At 46.5% G+C, this 22,275-nt stretch overlaps 1 protein-coding gene across 1 annotated transcript in view; it reads left to right on the top strand.

Annotated features, from left to right (window-relative positions):
- The window catches only part of spag9b (sperm associated antigen 9b), a 73,013-nt gene that overhangs the window by 28,967 nt on the left and 21,771 nt on the right, over window positions 1-22,275 (top strand). Inside the window, exons 2-4 of the mRNA XM_071394055.1 lie at window positions 3,856-3,976; window positions 13,046-13,116; window positions 13,629-13,711. Of these exons, the coding sequence (XP_071250156.1) occupies window positions 3,856-3,976; window positions 13,046-13,116; window positions 13,629-13,711 (275 nt within the window). The remainder of the gene's footprint in view (window positions 1-3,855; window positions 3,977-13,045; window positions 13,117-13,628; window positions 13,712-22,275) is intronic.

Below are 22,275 nucleotides of genomic sequence, written 5' to 3'. Positions count from 1 at the left end.
GTTGATTGCGTGTTTAATAAACACCCTCAAATCTAACTCTTCAGGATCTTGCCAACCACAGATGCATGACCCTTTTAGTGACTTCCAGATCTGTGACACTAGATCTCCTTTCTGGCAGCGCCATCCTGCTATCCCAGCTGCCCTGTTCTACCCAGGCAGCAACCCAAAGAAGACTCTGTGCACTTAATAAAACTCCCTGTCAATACAATGTTGATACACTGGGGCACTTTGTGCGTGTGTGAGAGAGAGAGAGAGCTGTGTGAGATGGAGCGTGTGTGTGTGTGAGAGAGGGAGAGTGTGTGTGTGTGTGTGTGTGTGTGTGTGAAGGGATAAAGGGAGCATTATGCATGGTCAGGAGGAGAGGGGGAAGAGGAGGTAGATGGAGACTAGAGAAACTCTTTCTCTGGAGCGTTGTCTTATGAACACCCAACTATGGGTCATATGATGAGCAGCACGGAGAAAGTGTGTGTGGGTGGGGTGGGTGGGGTCTAAGGGATTAGGAAGAGGGGGTGAGGTTCTAGGGATTGATGTTGGGTATTATGCTTTTATGACAGTTAAAACCATATGTGACGTGCAGCCTTATGTTTAGTGTTGTCGACAGATCCCCCTCTTGCTCCTCTCCCAGCCCTCTTGTCCAGGCCTCATGTAGCCTAATGCTCTTATTAGATTTGCTGTTTTACTTGGAGTTTACTGTGAGGAAGTCTGTGTCTTTTCTTTACTGCCCTTCAGACCCTTTACTGCCTACTGCCCTTCAGACCCTCTCTCATACCTTCCCACATTGTTTTCTTAATCCATTTCTCTCTTTCTTGCCCTCTCGTTCTCTCGCTATGCTTATGGTTTCCTAACCATTTGAACAGGGCCTTGAATACACCTGCAGCCAAACTAATGATTTAATGTTCATCAAAGGCATTCTGAGGAATGCCTTCATCTGCTTTCTGACATAGAAAGTTGCCTTCATGTAGAGAAGAGCCTATTTGTTCCAGTAGGCCTCCGGCAGAGCAGGGGACTCGGGTGAGTCAATCCCGCAGCAGATGACTGCTCATCCCAGCCGATGGGCTCTTGTCGATAAGCCCTTCATCCACACACAGCTCTATGATCACAAGACTCAAGACTGTTTACTGGTGTCGGCGGTGAATGAGGGCAGACTTTAGTTCCAGCCTTGTGTTATAACACCGGATTCACCTCAATCTAGTGTCAGGTGTGTTGGTGCTGGGCCAGACCCAAAGCCTGCAACACCGCTCTAACAGGTCTCTAAACTGTCACCGGCTGGTTCAGCTCTTTTACTGTATGTTTGTAATAAGCTAGGTGGTATGCAGTTGCTCTTTGAGGGTGGGTATATCACACACTACTCTAAGCTGCGAAGTAGACCGTTGAAGGGTCTCCCGAGTGGAGCAGCGGTCTAAGACACGGCATCACAGTGCTAACTGCGTCACTACAGATCCTGGTTCGATCCCAGTCTGTGTCGCAGCCGGCCGCAACCGGGAGACCCATGAGGTGGTGCACAATTGGCCCAGCGTCGTCCGCGTTAGAGGAGTGTTTGGCCGGCTGGGTTGTCCTTGTCCCATCGCGCTCTAGCGACTCCTGTGGCGGGCAGGGTGCAGTGCACGCTGACACGGTCGCCAGGTGTACAGTAGTGGCCAAAAGTTGAGAATGACACATATTAATTTCTACAAAGTTTGCTGCTTTAGTGTCTTTAGATATTTGTCAGATGTTACTATGGAATACTGAAGTATAATTACAAGCGTTTCATAAGTGTCAAAGGCATTTATTGACAATTACATGAAGTTGATGCAGAGTCAATATTTGCAGTGTTGACCCTTCTTTTTCAAGACTTCTGCAATCGGCCCTAGCATGCTGTTAATTAACTTCTGGGCCACATCCTGACTGATGGCAGCCCATTCTTGCATAAACAATGCTTGGAATTTGTCAGAATTTGTGGGTTTTTGTTTGTCCACCCGCCTCTTGAGGATTGACCACAAGTTCTCAATGGGATTAAGGTCTGGGGAGTTTCCTGGCCATGGACCCTAAATATCGATGTTTTTGTTCCCCGAGCCACTTAGTTATCACTTTTGCCTTGCTCCATCATGCTGAAAAAGGCATTGTTTGTCACCAAACTGTTCCTGGATGGTTGGGAGAAGTTGCTCTCGGAGGATGTGTTGGTACCATTCTTTATTCATGGCTGTGTTCTTAGGCAAAATTGTGAGTGAGCCCACTCCCTTGGCTGAGAAGCAACCCCACACATGAATGGTCTTGGGATGCTTTACTGTTGGCATGACACATGGTAGCGCTCACCTTGTCTTCTCCGGACAAGATTTTTTCCGGATGCCCCAAACAATTGGAAAGGGGATTCATCAGAGAAAATGACTACCCCAGTCCTCAGCACTCCAATCCCTGTACCTTTTGCAGAATATCAGTCTGTCCCTGATGTTTTTCCTGGAGAGAAGTGGCTTCTTTGCTGCCCTTCTTGACACCAGGCCATCCTCCAAAAGTCTTCGCCTCACTGTGCGTGCAGATGCACTCACACCTGCCTGCTGCCATTCCTGAGCAAGCTCTGTACTGGTGGTGCCCCGATCCCGCAGCTGAATCAACTTTATGAGACGGTCCTGGCGCTTGCTGGACTTTCTTGGGCGCCCTGAAGCCTTCTTCACAACAATTAAACCGCTCTCCTTGAAGTTCTTGATGATCCGATAAATGGTTGATTTAGGTGCAATCTTACTGGCAGCAAAATCCTTGCCTGTGAAGCCCTTTTTGTGCAAAGCAATGATGACGGCAGAGGACAGAGGAAGAACAATGATTCCAAGCACCATGCTCCTTTTGAAGCTTCCAGTCTGTTATTCGAACGATCGAGTGATCGTGATCTCCAGCCTTGTCCTCGTCAACACTCACACCTGTGTTAACGAGAGAATCACTGACATGATGTCAGCTGGTCCTTTTGTGGCAGGACTGAAATGCAGTGGAAATGTTTTTTTGGGGATTCAGTTAATTTGCATGGCAAAGAGGGACTTTGCAATTAATTGCAATTCATCTGATCACTCTTCATAGCATATGCAAATTGCCATCATACAAATTGAGGCAGCAGACTTTGTGAAAATGACTATTTGTGTCATTCTCAAAACTTTTGGCCAAACTGTACAGTGTTTCCTCACTACCAATTGGATATCACAAAATTGGGGGGGAAAAGGGGTATAAAAAACTAAAAACTAAAAGTAGACAGTTGATCAGTGTGTGTTGGGAGGGGGGGTTATGTCTCGCTAGGTTATGTCATAACTCCTCAGCCTGTTTTTGCTGGCAGCGGCAGAGTTCTCCAGTTAGACAGATTCTCTCATTCCCATCAACGGAAAAGCTACAACAATTGTCGATCTGAAGATACTGGTGTTGAGCTCTAATGGACAACAACAAGAACTTACTACCGGACACTGATCTGTCAGTGCAACACACACTCAAGTGGCACCAAGGAGCTGGCGCTCTGAACCTGTTGTCTGACATCCACTGAATGGAACTGAAGACCGACTGACTCTTCATGTTGACCTCAGACCTGATACACAGACACAAAACAACACATTGAATGGAGCTGCAGACAGACACACACAGGCAGACAGGTGGGTTTTGTCTCATTGATCTCACTCCAGATTTGAGTTAGTCCCTAGTCTCTCCCAATTCACTTCTTCTGTGTCTGTCTCTAAGGATCATAGGAGGTGGTGGCAGAAGGAATCTGACAAACATGATGCATACAGCTAGCAATGTGTCCTGTCTGTTGGCTAGAGATCAATGACCTTTCTCACAAGTACTTAACACACATGGACACATGCCATTGTGTTTCACACAGTGTTTTAACAACTCTCTGTCTGTCTGTAGAGGTACATGGTGTTTGAGGACAGTCAGGACATGGAGAAGAAGGACCTTCAGGGTCGACTGGTGATGCTGGAGTCTCACACACGTCAAATGGAGCTCAAGACCAGGAACTACTCGGACCAGAGTGAGTCTTAACAAACACACAAACGGACAGATTCATACTGTGGTGGTTAATTTCTTTATTATCAAATGAGGAGAGACAAACTTATCACACAAGTCAGAGTTATACTTAAACTAAATCTTTAATCACTTATTAATAAGGGAGCAGGTCAATACAACACACACATATAAAGTGAATCAATTGAGTGCTCTACGATAATGATGGCTTGTCGACGAATCACCCTCAGATGATTCGTTGAGAGCCCCGAGACAAAAGGAAAAAGGTATTTTTATAGCCAAGATACACCCCTTTCAACCTACATGACGAACAACAGATGTATAGAATGGGTCACAAGGTTAAGATTTGTATGAAAGTTACTTATAATTCACAGCAGACAGTATTTGCTGTAAAAACAGTTCTCATTGTGTAGACTCCAAGGTCTGGCCCTGGGGTCATCTCTCCCTGGTACCTTATAGAACAGAAACATTAACTCATGCTCTGGAATGCAGTCTCTTTAGGTTTTGTCACCCAAAAGACATTGTAAATCTCTCTCAGTGTTATCTCCCAGAGGCCCATCCTCAATAGAACACAGATGAGCGTTCTAACAACCCCTTATTATTTTGCATAAAACAACCATTTGATGCAATGAAGGTATTATAACAATCTTGTAATTTCCACCATAATACTCAATCAGTTACATAATTGATCAATCAATCACTGTCTTTTATTTTTTTTATTTTTTTTCACCTTTATTTAACCAGGTAGGCTAGTTGAGAACAAGTTCTCATTTGCAACTGCGACCTGGCCAAGATAAAGCATAGCAGTGTGAACAGACAACAACACAGAGTTACACATGGAGTAAACAATAAACAAGTCACCCTCCCGGGTGGCGCAGTGGTCTAGGGCACTGCATCGCAGTGCTAGCTGCGCCACCAGAGTCTCTGGGTTCGCGCCCAGGCTCTGTCGCAGCCGGCCGCAACCGGGAGGTCCGTGGGGCGACGCACAATTGGCATAGCGTCGTCCGGGTTAGGGAGGGTTTGGCCGGTAGGGATATCCTTGTCTCAGTATGTAAAATGTAATAAAATGTATGCACTCTACTGTAAGTCGCTCTGGATAAGAGCGTCTGCTAAATGACTAAAATGTAAAATGTAAATGTAATAACATGGTAGAAAAAAGAGAATCTATATACAATGTGTGCAAAAGGCATGAGGAGGTAGGCAATAAATCGAATAATTACAATTTAGCAGATTAACACTGGAGTGATAAATCATCAGATGATCATGTGCAAGTACTGGTGTGCAAAAGAGCAGAAAAGTAAATAAATAAAAGCAGTATGGGGGGGTGAGGTAGGTAAATTGGGTGGGCTATATACCGATGGACTATGTACAGCTGCAGCGATCGGTTAGCTGCTCAGATAGCAGATGTTTAAAGTTGTTGAGGGAGATAAAAGTCTCCAACTTCAGAGATTTTTGCAATTCGTTCCAGTCGCAGGCAGCAGAGAACTGGAAGGAAAGGCGTCCAAATGAGGTTTTGGCTTTAGGGATGATCAGTGAGATACACCTGCTGGAGCGCGTGCTACGGGTGGGTGTAGCCATCGTGACCAGTGAACTGAGATAAGGCGGCACCTAGCATAGCCTTGTAGATGACCTGGAGCCAGTGGGTCTGACGACGAACATGTAGCGAGGGCCAGCCGACTAGGGCATACAGGTCGCAGTGGTGGGTCGTATAAGGTGCTTTAGTAACAAAACGGATGGAACTGTGATAAACTGCATCCAGTTTGCTGAGTAGAGTATTGGAAGCTATTTTGTAGATGACATCGCCGAAGTCGAGGATCGGTAGGATAGTCAGTTTTACTAGGGTAAGTTTGGCGGAGTGAGTGAAGGAGGCTTTGTTGCGAAATAGAAAGCCGACTCTAGATTTGATTTTGGATTGGAGATGTTTGATATGAGTCTGGAAGGAGAGTTTGCAGTCTAGCCAGACACCTAGGTACTTATAGATGTCCACATATTCTAGGTCGGAACCGTCCAGGGTGGTGATGCTAGTCGGGCGTGCGGGTGCAGGCAGCGAACGGTTGAAAAGCATGCATTTGGTTTTACTAGCATTTAAGAGCAGTTGGAGGCCACGGAAGGAGTGTTGTATGGCATTGAAGCTCGTTTGGGGGTTAGATAGCACAGTGTCCAAGGAAGGGCCAGAAGTATACAGAATGGTGTCGTCTGCATAGAGGTGGATCAGGGAATCGCCCGCAGCAAGAGCAACATCATTGATATATACAGAGAAAAGAGTCGGCCCGAGAATTGAACCCTGTGGTACCCCCATAGAGACGGCCAGAGGACCGGACAACATGCCCTCCGATTTGACACACTGAACTCTGTCTGCAAAGTAGTTGGTGAACCAGGCAAGGCAGTCATTAGAAAAACCGAGGCTACTGAGTCTGCCGATAAGAATATGGTGATTGACAGAGTCGAAAGCCTTGGCCAGGTCGATGAAGACGGCTGCACAGTACTGTCTTTTATCGATGCCGGTTATGATATCGTTTAGTACCTTGAGCGTGGGTGAGGTGCACCCGTGACCGGCTCGGAAACCGGATTGCACAGCGGAGAAGGTACGGTGGGATTCGAAATGGTCAGTGATCTGTTTGTTGACTTGGCTTTCGAAGACCTTAGATAGGCAGGGCAGGATGGATATAGGTCTGTAACAGTTTGGGTCCAGGGTGTCTCCCCCTTTGAAGAGGGGGATGACCGCGGCAGCTTTCCAATCCTTGGGGATCTCAGATGATACGAAGGAGAGGTTGAACAGGCTGGTAATAGGGGGTGCGACAATGGCGGCGGACAGTTTCAGAAATAGGGGGTCCAGATTGTCAAGCCCAGCTGATTTGTATGGGTCCAGGTTTTCCAGCTCTTTCAGAACATCTGCTATCTTGATTTGGGTAAAGGAGAAGCTGGGGAGGCTTGGGCGAGTAGCAGCGGGGGGGGCGGGAGCTGTGAACCCTTAATCAGTGTCTCCCCTAGGATTATTTTCAGCAGTGGTGGGGGGGTTTTCGGAGGTGTCTATGTGCAGTCTATAATTTATTTTATTTTTGGGAGGTGTCTAGAAGGGGTTGTTTGGAGGTGTCTATAAGGGGGTAGTTTGGACGTGTCTATAAGGGGGTAGTTTGGACGTGTCTATAAGGGGGTAGTTTGGACGTGTCTATAGGGGTAGTTTGGACGTGTCTATAAGGGGGTTGTTTGGACGTGTCTATAAGGGGGTTGTTTGGACGTGTCTATAAGGGGGTAGTTTGGACGTGTCTATAAGGGGGTAGTTTGGACGTGTCTATAAGGGGGTTGTTTGGACGTGTCTATAAGGGGGTAGTTTGGACGTGTCTATAAGGGGGTAGTTTGGACGTGTCTATAAGGGGGTAGTTTGGACGTGTCTATAAGGGGGTAGTTTGGACGTGTCTATAAGGGGGTAGTTTGGACGTGTCTATAAGGGGGTAGTTTGGACGTGTCTATAAGGGGGTAGTTTGGACGTGTCTATAAGGGGGTAGTTTGGACGTGTCTATAAGGGGGTAGTTTGGACGTGTCTATAGGGGTGTTGTTTGGACGTGTCTATAAGGGGGTAGTTTGGACGTGTCTATAAGGGGGTAGTTTGGACGTGTCTATAAGGGGGTAGTTTGGACGTGTCTATAAGGGGGTAGTTTGGACGTGTCTATAAGGGGGTTGTTTGGACGTGTCTATAAGGGGGTAGTTTGGACGTGTCTATAAGGGGGTAGTTTGGACGTGTCTATAAGGGGGTAGTTTGGACGTGTCTATAAGGGGGTAGTTTGGACGTGTCTATAAGGGGGTTGTTTGGACGTGTCTATAAGGGGGTTGTTTGGACGTGTCTATAAGGAGGTAGTTTGGACGTGTCTATAAGGTGGTTGTTTGGACGTGTCTATAAGGGGGTAGTTTGGACGTGTCTATAAGGTGGTTGTTTGGACGTGTCTATAAGGGGGTAGTTTGGACGTGTCTATAAGGGGGTAGTTTGGACGTGTCTATAAGGGGGTTGTTTGGACGTGTCTATAAGGGGGTTGTTTGGACGTGTCTATAAGGGGGTTGTTTGGACGTGTCTATAAGGGGGTAGTTTGGACGTGTCTAAGGTGGTTGTTTGGACGTGTCTATAAGGGGGTAGTTTGGACGTGTCTATAAGGTGGTTGTTTGGACGTGTCTATAAGGGGGTAGTTTGGACGTGTCTATAAGGGGGTAGTTTGGGCGTGTCTATAAGGGGGTTGTTTGGACGTGTCTATAAGGGGGTTGTTTGGACGTGTCTATAAGGGGGTAGTTTGGACGTGTCTATAAGGGGGTTGTTTGGACGTGTCTATAAGGGGGTAGTTTGGACGTGTCTATAAGGTGGTTGTTTGGACGTGTCTATAAGGTGGTTGTTTGGACGTGTCTATAAGGTGGTTGTTTGGACGTGTCTATAAGGGGGTAGTTTGGACGTGTCTATAAGGGGGTAGTTTGGACGTGTCTATAGGGGGGTTGTTTGGACGTGTCTATAAGGGGGTTGTTTGGACGTGTCTATTACATTTACATTACATTTAAGTCATTTAGCAGACGCTCTTATCCAGAGCGACTTACAAATTGGTGCATTCACCTTATGATATCCAGTGGAACAACCACTTTACAATAGTGCATCTAACTCTTTTAAGGGGGGGGGGGGGTTAGAAGGATTACTTTATCCTATCCTAGGTATTCCTTAAAGAGGTGGGGTTTCAGGTGTCTCCGGAAGGTGGTGATTGACTCCGCTGACCTGGCGTCGTGAGGGAGTTTGTTCCACCATTGGGGTGCCAGAGCAGCGAACAGTTTTGACTGGGCTGAGCGGGAACTGTACTTCCTCAGAGGTAGGGAGGCGAGCAGGCCAGAGGTGGATGAACGCAGTGCCCTTGTTTGGGTGTAGGGCCTGATCAGAGCCTGAAGGTACGGAGGTGCCGTTCCCCTCACAGCTCCGTAGGCAAGCACCATGGTCTTGTAGCGGATGCGAGCTTCAACTGGAAGCCAGTGGAGAGAGCGGAGGAGCGGGGTGACGTGAGAGAACTTGGGAAAGTTGAACACCAGACGGGCTGCGGCGTTCTGGATGAGTTGTAGGGGTTTAATGGCACAGGCAGGGAGCCCAGCCAACAGCGAGTTGCAGTAATCCAGACGGGAGATGACAAGTGCCTGGATTAGGACCTGCGCCGCTTCCTGCGTGAGGCAGGGTCGTACTCTGCGAATGTTGTAGAGCATGAACCTACAGGAACGGGTCACCGCCTTGATGTTAGTTGAGAACGACAGGGTGTTGTCCAGGATCACGCCAAGGTTCTTAGCACTCTGGGAGGAGGACACAATGGAGTTGTCAACCGTGATGGCGAGATCATGGAACGGGCAGTCCTTCCCCGGGAGGAAGAGCAGCTCCGTCTTGCCGAGGTTCAGCTTGAGGTGGTGATCCGTCATCCACACTGATATGTCTGCCAGACATGCAGAGATGCGATTCACCACCTGGTTATCAGAGGGGGGAAAGGAGAAGATTAATTGTGTGTCGTCTGCATAGCAATGATAGGAGAGACCATGTGAGGATATGACAGAGCCAAGTGACTTGGTGTATAGCGAGAATAGGAGAGGGCCTAGAACAGAGCCCTGGGGGACACCAGTGGTGAGAGCACGTGGTGCGGAGACAGATTCTCGCCACGCCACCTGGTAGGAGCGACCTGTCAGGTAGGACGCAATCCAAGCGTGGGCCGCGCCGGAGATGCCCAGCTCGGAGAGGGTGGAGAGGAGGATCTGATGGTTCACAGTATCAAAGGCAGCCGATAGGTCTAGAAGGATGAGAGCAGTCTATAAGGGGGTAGTTTGGACGTGTCTATAAGGGGGTAGTTTGGACGTGTCTATAAGGGGGTAGTTTGGACGTGTCTATAAGGGGGTAGTTTGGACGTGTCTATAAGGGGGTTGTTTGGACGTGTCTATAAGGGGGTTGTTTGGACGTGTCTATAAGGGGGTTGTTTGGACGTGTCTATAAGGGGGTTGTTTGGACGTGTCTATAAGGGGGTTGTTTGGACGTGTCTATAAGGGGGTTGTTTGGACGTGTCTATAAGGGGGTAGTTTGGACGTGTCTATAAGGGGGTAGTTTGGACGTGTCTATAAGGGGGTAGTTTGGACGTGTCTATAAGGGGGTTGTTTGGACGTGTCTATAAGGGGGTTGTTTGGACGTGTCTATAAGGGGGTAGTTTGGACGTGTCTATAAGGGGGTAGTTTGGACGTGTCTATAAGGGGGTAGTTTGGACGTGTCTATAAGGGGGTAGTTTGGACGTGTCTATAAGGGGGTTGTTTGGACGTGTCTATAAGGGGGTAGTTTGTACGTGTCTATAAGGGGGTAGTTTGGACGTGTCTATAAGGTGGTTGTTTGGACGTGTCTATAAGGGGGTAGTTTGGACGTGTCTATAAGGGGGTAGTTTGGACGTGTCTATAGGGGTAGTTTGGACGTGTCTATAAGGGGGTTGTTTGGACGTGTCTATAAGGGGGTTGTTTGGACGTGTCTATAAGGGGGTAGTTTGGACGTGTCTATAAGGGGGTTGTTTGGACGTGTCTATAAGGGGGTAGTTTGGACGTGTCTATAAGGTGGTAGTTTGGACGTGTCTATAAGGTGGTTGTTTGGACGTGTCTATAAGGGGGTAGTTTGGACGTGTCTATAAGGGGGTAGTTTGGACGTGTCTATAAGGTGGTTGTTTGGACGTGTCTATAAGGGGGTAGTTTGGACGTGTCTATAAGGGGGTTGTTTGGACGTGTCTATAGGGGGGTTGTTTGGACGTGTCTATAAGGGGGTAGTTTGGACGTGTCTATAAGGGGGTAGTTTGGACGTGTCTATAAGGGGGTTGTTTGGACGTGTCTATAAGGGGGTAGTTTGGACGTGTCTATAAGGGGGTAGTTTGGACGTGTCTATAAGGGGGTAGTTTGGACGTGTCTATAAGGGGGTAGTTTGGACGTGTCTATAAGGGGGTTGTTTGGACGTGTCTATAAGGGGGTAGTTTGGACGTGTCTATAAGGGGGTTGTTTGGACGTGTCTATAAGGGGGTTGTTTGGACGTGTCTATAAGGGGGTAGTTTGGACGTGTCTATAAGGTGGTTGTTTGGACGTGTCTATAAGGTGGTTGTTTGGACGTGTCTATAAGGGGGTTGTTTGGACGTGTCTATAGGGGGGTAGTTTGGACGTGTCTATAAGGGGGTAGTTTGGACGTGTCTATAAGGGGGTTGTTTGGACGTGTCTATAAGGGGGTAGTTTGGACGTGTCTATAAGGGGGTAGTTTGGACGTGTCTATAAGGGGGTTGTTTGGACGTGTCTATAAGTGCAGTCTTCAATAAAGACTTTAATTTAATTCTGCATCACACATCAAAGTAAGTTTATTCCGGTCTGCTGAGTTGGTATTTGACTCTGATCGGGTTAACTAACCACTTTATGGGGAAGTACATGTATAGCTCTCTGCCAACTGAACCTGACTGAGTGCGTGCGCACACACTGCCTGACTTGATATTCACCAACTCTCACAGCCAGGTCCACAGTAATTGTTCTCTCCAATGTTGTCTTTCTCCCCCTTCCCCTGTTACCACCTCTTCTATTTCACTTCTTTCTTCTTTTAGCCGTTATCTCTCACTCACTCACTCACTCACTCACTCACTCTCTCACTCTCTCACTCTCTCACACAGGAACTAGATAGGGAGAGGCTGAGCAGTAATACGCATGTGTTGAATCATTTAGATGTGAGAACACTCATGAGGCCAGCTCATAGTTCAGATTGCTCATCAGGTGTGGGTAGAGTAGATGATGAACAGGACAGATATAGTAGACCGCAAGCCCTAAACACAGTTCCACTTTCCAATACACACACAGCAGGTGAATTCCTAAAGTGTTATTTCTGTCTGTTCATTCTCTACTTGGTTCCTCTTTGTCTACCGGTAGTCACTAGTCATGGTAACTCACAAATCACATAGACAGCAGAGCTAAGTCCTAGGCATTCACTAAACCACCTCTGACGGTCTGGGTTTGAAGCCTGTGTTCTACTGAAGCAAATCCCAGACCTATATCATATTCCACTAAGAGCCAACGACAAAAAAACACAGTCCGCTGATAGCCGTGCTATCATAGAGAAATGTAGAGGGGGGTAGCAGATTTGATTTAGATAACTGTGTTAGCATTTACTGACACAAACACCTCACACTGTTGGGAGGGTCATTGTCAATGACCAGATGGTATGCCTGCTTGGGTTAGTGTCTGTCTCACACACTCTGCCTTTGTGAAGGCATTGGTCAAGTTCTTTTCGCATGGCCCAGGTGGGCGGAGTTAGATCATTTTAGACCATTCCATTGGTCCTTTAATTGAAATCTCCACCTACCCAGGGCACCGGGCCATGCAAATACAAATTCCACCATTGTAAGGCTGGGCAGTCATCTGAACAGTCACACAGGATATTGTCATGGTGTTTTCACTATAAACAGTCCAAGCCAGCCAAGTTTCCTACAGTGGATTAAGTTACAGAGCTCAGAGCTATGTGTTATACTGAAATAGAGTAGAGTTGATTCTAATGTATGCTTGTGTGTTTGGGTTCCTGCTTGTGCTTTTTTTATAGTACAGTTTAAACATGGCTTCTGAGTGTGTGATGAATGGTACAACTTTGTGTATGAAACGGCATAGAATTCCTGAAATTTTTCATAGGGAAACGTTTTTACTCATGGCAGGATTATGGCTGCTCAGGGACCCCAACCCAAAGCTGTGTAAAATATCTCTGCATCAATGTTTGAGTGAGCCAGACAGTGTTGTTACTAGTGCGCTAATGACACCTGGTGGTCATGCATTGCTACTACAACTGACAGCAGTTTGGTACTTTATTTGGTTTCTCATCTTGGAAGCCTGTTTTGAGAAGGATATTACTGATGTTCATGGACAGATGTTACTGATGTTCGTGGACCTGTGTTACTGATGTTCCAAGATTACATTCACTTTTAACTAACTGGACTCAAAAGGCTTTTCTATGTTCTTTATAACAGTTAGTGTTATTTTGCCTCATTGACCATGTTGTTATGTTTTAACTGAGATCACACGTTCTTTCTTTCAGTCGGTAGAATGGAGGAACGAGAAGCCGAGCTGAAGAAGGAGTACAATGCCCTCCACCAGAGGCACACCGAGGTATGAGGAGGGAAGGGAAGTGTGTTGTAGTGCGTGTTGGGATCAATTTCATATCAATTCAGAAATTACAATGAAATTCCAATTCTCTTCCAATGCTTTTCAATTAGGAAAAATTGGAATTGGAATTTAGTTTACTTTCAGAATTGACCCCATCTGTGATTGAGACTGTTCCATTTTTTTCATTGTACTGGGCAAACTTGTTGAGAGAGACTCCCTACATTTAAATATGTTGCCTCAACTCAGTCTGTCTAAAGTCTGTTTTCCATAATGTATTACTAACACATTACATTGGCCCAGACGCCAAAACAAACTTCTCTGGCCTGCATAGAGAACATGATCCCAGCTGTACATGGTACCCCACATGCCAGGAGGCTGTCTGTTCCAGCTGTATATGGATACAAAACCCCATAAGAAACAGTAGGCATCATGGCCATCTTCAACAATGTATTCGAATAGGGACACTCCCTGTCCACGCTAACCCCCCCCCCCCCCCCGTGGTATGTCCCATGCAGATGATCCACAGTTACATGGAGCACTTGGAACGTACCAAACACCAGCTGGAGACACCCTCGGACACAAGCACAAGCAGATCAAGGTAAGGTCATTTACAACACCAGTCAAAAGTTTGGACACACCTACAATTAAGGGTTTTTCAATATTTTTGCTATTTTCTACATTGTAGAATAATAGTGAAGACATCAAAACTATGTAATAACACATTTGGAATCATGTAGTAAATAAATCAAAATGTATTTTATATTTGAGATTCTTCATAGTAGCCACCCTTTGCCTTGATGACAACTTTGCACACTCTTGGCATTCTCTCAACCAGCTTCACCTGGAATGCAATTCAATTAACAGGTATGCCTTGTTACAAGTTTTTCTTTGGAATTTCTTTCCTTAATGCTTTTGAGCCAATCAGTTGTGTTGTGACAAGGTAGGGGTGGTATGCAGAAGATAGCCCTATTTGGTAAAAGACCAAGTCCATATTATGGCAAGAACAGCTCAATGAACAGTCCATTACTTTAAGACATGAAGTTCAGTCAATCTGGAAAATGTCAAGAACTTTGAAAGTTTCTTCAAGTGCAGTCGCAAAAACCATCAACTGCTATGATGAAACTGGCTCTCATGAGGACTGCCACAGGAACGGAAGACCCAGAGTTACCTCTGCTGCAGAGGATAATATTATTAGTTAACTGCCTCTCAGATTGCAGCCCAAATAAATGCTTCACAGAGTTCAAGTAACAGACACATCTCAACATCAACTGTTCAGAGGAGACTGTGTGAATCAGGCATTCATGGTCGAATTGCTGCAAAGAAACCACTACTAAAGGACACCAATAATAAGAAGACTTGCTTGGGCAAAGAAACACAAGCAATGGACATTAGACCAGTGGAAATCTGTCCTTTGGTCTGATGAGTCCAAATTGGCGATTTTTGGTTCTAACTGCCGTGTCTTTGTGAGACGCAGAGTAGGTGAACGGATGATCTGCGCATGTGTGGTTTCCACCGTGAAGCATGGAGGAGGAGGTGTGTGGGTGCTTTGCTGGTGACACTGTCTGTGATTTTATTTAGAATTCAAGGCACACTTAACCAGCATGGTTTCCACAGCATTCTGCAGCGATACGGTATCCCATCTAGTTTGCGGTTAGTGGGACTATCATTTGTTTTTCAACAGGACAATGACCCAACACACCTCCAGGCTTTGTAAGGGCTATTTGACCAAGAAGGAGTGGGATGGAGTGCTGCATCAGATGACCTGGCCTCCACAGTCACCCGACCTCAACCCGTTTGGGATGAGTTGGACTGCAGGGTGACGGAAAAGCAGCCAACAAGTGCTCAGCATATGTGGGAACTCCTTCAAGACTTTTGGAAAAGCATTCCAGGTGAAGCTGGTTGAGAGAATGCCAAGAGTGTGCAAAGCTGTCATCAAGGCAAAGGGTGGCTACTTTGAAGAATCAAAAATATAAACTCAGCAAAATAAATAAACGTCCCTTTTTCAGGACCCTGTCTTTCAAAGATAATTCGTAACAATCCAAATAACTTCAGATCTTCATTGTAAAGGGTTTAAACACTGTTTCCCATGCTTGTTCAATGAACCATAAACAATTAATGAACATGCACCTGTGGAATGGTCGTTAAGACACTAACAGCTTAGGGACAGTAGGCAATTAAAGTCACAGTTATGAAACTTAGGACACTAAAAAGGACTTTCTACTGACTCTGAAAACACCTAAAGAAAGATGCCCAGGATACCTGCTCATCTGCGTGAACGTGCCTTAGGCATGCTGCAAGGAGGCATGAGGACTGCAACTATGGCCAGGGCAATAAATTGCAATGTCCGTACTGTGAGACGCCTAAGACAGCGCTACAGGGAGACAGGACGGACAGCTGATCGTCCTCGCAGTGGCAGACCACGTGTAACAACACCTGCACAGGATCGGTACATCTGAACATCACACCTGCGGGACAGGTACAGGGTGGCAACAACAACTGCCCGAGTTACACCAGGAACGCACAATCCCTCCATCAGTGCTCAGACTGTTCGCAATAGGCTGAGAGAGGCTGGACTGAGGGCTTGTAGGCCTGTTGTAAGGCAGGTCCTCACCAGACATCACCGGCAACGTCGCCTATGGGCACAAACCCGGCGTCGCTGGACCAGACAGGACTGGCAAAAAGTGCTCTTCACTGACGAGTCTGGGTTTTGTCTCACCAGGGGTGATGGTCGGATTTGCGTTTTATCGTCGAAGGAATGAGCGTTACACCGAGGCCTGTACTCTGGAGCGGGATCAATTTGGAGGTGGAGGGTCCGTCATGGTCTGGGGTGGTGTGTCACCGCATCATCGGACTGAGCTTGTTGTCATTGCAGGCAATCTCAATGCTGTGCATTACAGGGAAGACATCCTCCTCCCTCATGTAGTACCCTTCCTGCAGGCTCATCCTGACATGATCCTCCAGCATGACAATGCCACCAGCCATACTGCTCGCTCTGTGCGTGATTTCCTGCAAGACAGGAATGTCAGTGTTCTGCCATGGCCAGCGAAGAGCCCGGATCTCAATCCCATTGAGCACGTCTGGGACCTGTTGGATCGGAGGGTGAGGGCTAGGGCCATTTCCTCCCAGAAATGTCCGGGAACTTGCAGGTGCCTTGGTGGAAGAGTGGGGTAACATCTCACAGCAAGAACTGGCAAATCTGGTGCAGTCCATGAAGAGGAGATGCACTGCAGTACTTAATGCAGCTGGTGGCCACACCAGATACTGACTGTAACTTTTTTGACCCCCCCCTTTTTTTCAGGGACACATTATTCAGGTTCTGTTAATCACATGTCTGTGGAACTTGTTCAGTTTGTCTGTTGTTTAATCTTGTTATGTTCAAACAAATATTTACACATGTTAAGTTTGCTGAAAATATATGCAGTTGACAGTGAGAGGACTTTTCTTTTTTTGCTGAGTTTATTTTGATTTGTTTAACACTTTTTTTCCCCCCATATGTGTTATTTCCTAGTTTTGATGTCTTCACTATTATGCAATGTAGAAAATAGTAAAAATAACGAAAAACCCTTGAATGAGTAGGTGTGTCCAAACCTTTGACTGGTATACAACTATCAAAGTCCCATGCCAAAATCACTGCATGTACAGTATCATATAGCAGGGTTTCCCAAATACACTGCTGGTTTGTGGCCAGTACATCCTGGGTAGCGTGTGTTTTTGTATTTTACTGTACAGTGTCCGTATCAGTATGACACATCAAGATTCATTGGCATAGTTGGCTCCTCACCCTGAGAGAGTAAGTTGATGTGAGGTGCTTCATCACTGCAGGCAACACTCCTATGCTTGCTGCTCTCCACAGGCAGTTCAATGTAGGTCAGAACCTGATGGAGGGAAGAAGAGAGGAGAGGAGATGGGAGGAGGAGAGGGCAGGCAAGGGGATGGGAGAGGAGATGGGATGGGGAGAGGGCAAGCGAGGATGGGATGAGCAGGGCAGAGGGAGAGGGCAGGCAAAAGAGGAGAGGATAGGAGGTGATGACATTTTAGTGGATCTGAGTTGAAGGGAGTGGAGGAGGATGAAGAGAAGATTGGGATATAGAGATTGAGTGGGACTATTCTGTTGTATATAAACCAGCTAGAAGTTGTCAGTGGTCAGCTGAAGTAATCTCAGTGTGATGATTAGAGGGTTTCAGAGCTGTAGTGTGTTAGTCTGCTGAGCAGATCAGAATAGTGAGTGAAACGGCAGTGAAAAGAGGCCATGGTCTCACGCTGGATAAGCCTCCGTTTTGAACGGTCTAGAGAGGGATGTTTACTTTGACCACTACATCAAAGCAGATTGCTTTTTAGATTTAAACAGATTTAAACATTTTGTGTTTGTTCATAAGGCACTCATTTGTGATTTTCAGCGATTTCCCATAACACAGGTGTTACATTATGTATTATGTGTGTGGCAGCAGCCCTCCAGTCTTTCATTAGTAGCAGGCGCTGCCAGTATCCACAGGTTTGTCCTCCCAGTCTCTCCCTGGCTCAGCCAATCAGCATCGAGCTGGGAGGAGGCATATGTTACCAGCTTTAATGCTGCCTCAGCATCCGAAAGGGAGGGATAAGGGGGGAGGGAAGAGAGAGGGAGGGGAGAGCGAGAATTCTAGACTGTACAGCGGGAGCAGTGTCGCATCTTAGCAAAGAAAGGACAAGCAAGAGTATCGTCTGACAGAAAGAGGATACAATACATCAAAAGAGTGGAGAAAGGGAAAACCGCTGCGAAGCCAGTGTCCACCCCCTCTCTCTCTCTCTCTCTCTCTGGATGATGTCACAGTAGTGTTGAACTGAAGCCGGCATCACTCTACAGTAGCAGTTGCTGCTCTGTCTCTCTGCCGCCACCACCACCGCTGCTGCTAATGGGATTGCTGCTGCTGTTGTTTCTGTGGCCGTCGCTCGTTGGCCTGCTGGTCTGAGCTCACATAGCTCGAGACCGCTCTACTCTGAACCAGATCTCCTGTACCTGACCATTCTTCTCATTCCAGCAGTCAGTGACAGACCGTGTGTATGTCAGGTGTAATTTGTCAACAGACACCAAGGGGATTATACTTCTTTGCTTTGAGATCCAGGGACAGTGTGTAAAAGCTTCAGAGGCGTGCGTTTTAGCCCCCTTCCCCTGGTCCCAGCAGTGTGGGGCGCTGGGCCATGTTCAGGGAGGGCCATGAGCCCGGGGCGTATACTGTTGTTTGTCTTTGGCTTTGTGGGGGGGGCCGTGGTCATTAACTCTGCCGTGCTGGTCTCTCTGTCTGTCCTGCTGCTGGTACACTACTCTGTCTCTACTGGCCTCCCTGCCCTGCCCGCCCTGTCACGACCCAACAGGTACTGTACGACCCTGTGTGTGGTGTGTGTGTGTGAGAGAGAGAGAGAGAGAGAGAGACAGAAACGCAGCCTACTGTAAGTCGCCTCACTCCTGAAGGTAACTCTTTGAAAGGGATGGGTGTGTTTACCTCTTTCTCCTTCCTGTCCTCTTTTCCATCTCTGCTCTTTCTCTGTTCCTACTCTGTCCTCATCTTCTCCTTGTTTCACGCTGTCCATTCTCTGCTGAAATCACTTGTACATTTATCTGCTTGCTTACCCCTCTAACTCCACCTCATCCCTCTTTCCCTTGCTTGTTGCCATTATATTAACATGTAGTTACCATGCTGTGTTTGTAACAGACAGCCAGGCTTTATGGTTCTGCAGGCTGAAAGTAGGTCAGGTGAGAGAACCTTCTCAGACAGTAGATACTCAGACACACTCATCCATTCTAACATTACATATTATTTACGTTAATGTATCATTTATTTATACAGTTAATCCCATTTGATAAATATCCTTTACAAGAGGGACCTGTCAAAGCTGTATGCTATTTTTGGTTTTAGGATATTTCTTTGAGAGTTGAAAAAATATAGTTGATTTTTAGTTAAAGCTTCTCTCCAGTTTATGTCCAATGGCAGGCAGTGAGGCCTGTCTCTCTCTGTCTCTCCATAGTGGGGTGTCGATTGTCTATGGTCTGCTATTAAGTACAGCTTTCTCTTTTTAACATGGAAGTCATTGTTTCTGCCTACGCTACTTTACTGTTAGTACCTCATTGATGTGGGTGGGTTAATATTGAGCTCCACTTCCATTGATGTTCAAAGTAGGCTTGGGCGGTGTACCGTGTACTGGGGTATTTAGAAATAGCCACGGGAGGGTTTTTCAATACCGTCAATACCTTTTTGAAACTCTTTCAAATCAAATGTTATTTGTCACATGCGCCAAATACAATAGGTGTAGACCTTACAGTGAAATGCTTACTTACAAGACCTTAACCAACAATGCAGTTCAATAAATGGTCAAAATATTTACTAGATAAACTAAAGTAAAAAAATAAAAAGTAACACAATAAAATAACGAGGCCATATAGGGGGTACCGGTAGTCGAAGTAATTTGTACATGTAGGTAGCGGTAAAGTGACTATGTATAGATAACAAACAGCGAGTAGCAGGGGGGTGTGTCAATGTAAATAGTCTGGGTGGCCATTTGATTAATTGTTCAGCAGTCTTGTGGCTTGGGGGTAGAAGCTGTTAAGGAGCGTTTTGGACCTAGACTTGACGCTCCGGTACCGCTTGCCGCGCGGTAGCAGAGAGAACAGTCTCGATGACTTGGGTGACTGGAGTCTTTGACCTAGTATATAGGTCCTGGATGGCAGGAAGCTTGGCCCCAGTGATGTACTGGACCATACACACTACCCTCTGTAGCGCCTTACAGTCAGATGCCGAGCAGTTGCCATACCAGGCGGTGATGCAACCAGTCAGGATGCTCTCAATGGTGCAGCTGTAGAACTTTTTGAGGATCTGGGGACCCATGCCAAATCTTTTCAGTCTCCTGAGGGGGAAAAGGTGTTGTCGTGCCCTCTTCGTGACTGGCTTGGTGTGTTTGGACCATGATAGTTTGTTGGTGAGGTGGACGCCAAGAAACTTGAAGCTCTCGACCCGCTCCACTACAGCCCCGTTGATGTGAATGGGGGCGTGTTCTGCCCTCCTTTTCCATCCTCTTCCACGATCAGCTCTTTTGTCTTGCTCACATTGAGGGAGAGGTTGTTGTCCTGGCACCACACTGCCAGGTCTCTGACCTCCTCCCTATAGGCTACCTCATCATTGTCGGTGATCAGGCCTACCACTTGTCGTCAGCAAACTTAATTATGGTGTTGGAGTCGTTCTTAGCCACACAGTCGTGGGTGAACAGAGAGTATAGGAGGGGTCTAATCAGGCACACCTGAGTGGCCCCCGTGTTGAGGATCAAGGATCAGGGATCAGGGTCCTTAGCTTAGTGATGAGCTTTGTGGGCACTGTGGTGTTTGAATGCTGAGCTGTAGTCAATGAACAGCATTCTCACATAGGTGTTCCTTTTGTCCAGGTGGGAAAGAGCAGTGTGGAGTGCGATTGAGATTGCGTCATCTGTGGATCTGATGGGATGGTATGCAAATTGGAGTGGGTCTAGGGTTTCCGGGATGATGGTGTTGATGTGAGCCATGACCAGCCTTTCAAAGCACTTAATGGCTACTGACGTGAGTGCTACGGGGCGCTATTCATTTAGGCAGGTTACCTTTGCCTTCTTGGGCACAGGGACTATGGTGGTCTGCTTGAAACATGTTGATATTACAGACTCGGTCAGGGAGAGGTTGAAAATGTCAACGAGACACTTGCCAGTTGGTCCAGACATGCTCTGAGTACGTCCTGGTAATCCGTCTGTCCCTGCAGCCTTGTGGGGCGGCAGGTAGCCTAGTGGTTAGAGCATTGTTCTAGTAACCGAAAGGTTAGTGTCCCGCTCCTTGAAAGCGGCAGCTCTAGCCTTTAGCTCGGTGCGGATGTTGCATGTAATCCATGGCTTCTGGTTGGGATATGAACGTGTGGGGACGACGTCGTAGATGCACTTATTGATGAAGCCGGTGACTGAGGTGGTATGCTCCTCAATGCCATTAGATGAATCCCGGAACATATTCCAGTCTGTGCTAGCAAAACTGTCCTGCAGCGTAGCATCTGTGTCATCTGACCACTTCCATATTAAGCGAGTCACTGGTACTTCCTTCTTTATTTTTTGCTTGTAAGCAGGAATCAGGAGGATATAATTACGGCATGGCCGATTAATTAGGGCCGATTTCAAGTTTTCATAACAATCGGTAATAGGCATTTTTGGATGCCGATTACATTGCAATCCACGAGGAGACTGCGTGGCAGGCTGACCACCTGTTACGCGAGTGCAGCATCAAAAGGACCTGGTGGCTGCAAGGAGCAAAGGTAAGTTGCTAGCTAGCATTAAACTTATCTTATTCAAAATATTCAATCTTAACATAATCACTAGTTATCTACACATGGTTGATGATATTACTAGTTTAACTAGCTTGTCCTGCGTTGCATATAATCAATGCGGTGCCTGTTCATTTATCATCGAATCACAGCCTACTTCAACTTCGCCAAACGGGTGATCATTTAACAAAAGCGCATTCGCGAAAAAAAGCCCAATCGTTGCACCAATGTACCTAACCATAAACATCAATGCCTTTTCTTAAAATCAACACAAGTATATATTTTTAAACTTGCATATTTAGTTAAAAGAAATTCATGTTAGCAGGCAATATTAACTAGGGAAATTGTAACACTTCTCTTGCGTTCAGTGCAAGCCGAGTCAGGGTATATGCAGCAGTTTGGGCCGCCTGGCTCATTTCGAACTGTCTGAAGACCATTTCTTCCTAACAAAGACCGTCATTAATTTGCCAGAATTTTACATAATTACAACATAACATTGAAGGTTGTGCAATGTAACAGCAATATTTAGACTTAGGGTTGCCACCCGTTCGATAAAATACGGAACGGTTCCGTATTTCACTGAAAGAATAAACGTTTTGATTCCGAAATGATAGTTTCCAGATTTGACCATATTAATGACCTTAAGCTGGTATTTCTGTGTTATAATTAAGTCTATGATTTGATATTTGATAGAGCAGTCTGACTGAGCGGCGGAAGGCAGCAGCAGGCTCGTAAGCATTAATTCAAACAGCACTTTCCTGCGTTTGCCAGCAGCTCTTAGCAATGCTTGAAGCACAGTGATGTTTATGACTTCAAGCCTATCAACTCCCAAGATTAGGCTGGCAATACTATAGTGCCTATAAGA

The sequence above is a fragment of the Salvelinus alpinus genome, chromosome 3 (genome assembly GCF_045679555.1).
Source record: "Salvelinus alpinus chromosome 3, SLU_Salpinus.1, whole genome shotgun sequence".
In the NCBI taxonomy this organism is placed as follows: Eukaryota; Metazoa; Chordata; class Actinopteri; order Salmoniformes; family Salmonidae; genus Salvelinus; species Salvelinus alpinus.
Note: the sequence above shows the minus strand (reverse complement) of the source record. Positions and strands in the feature narration are given on the sequence as shown.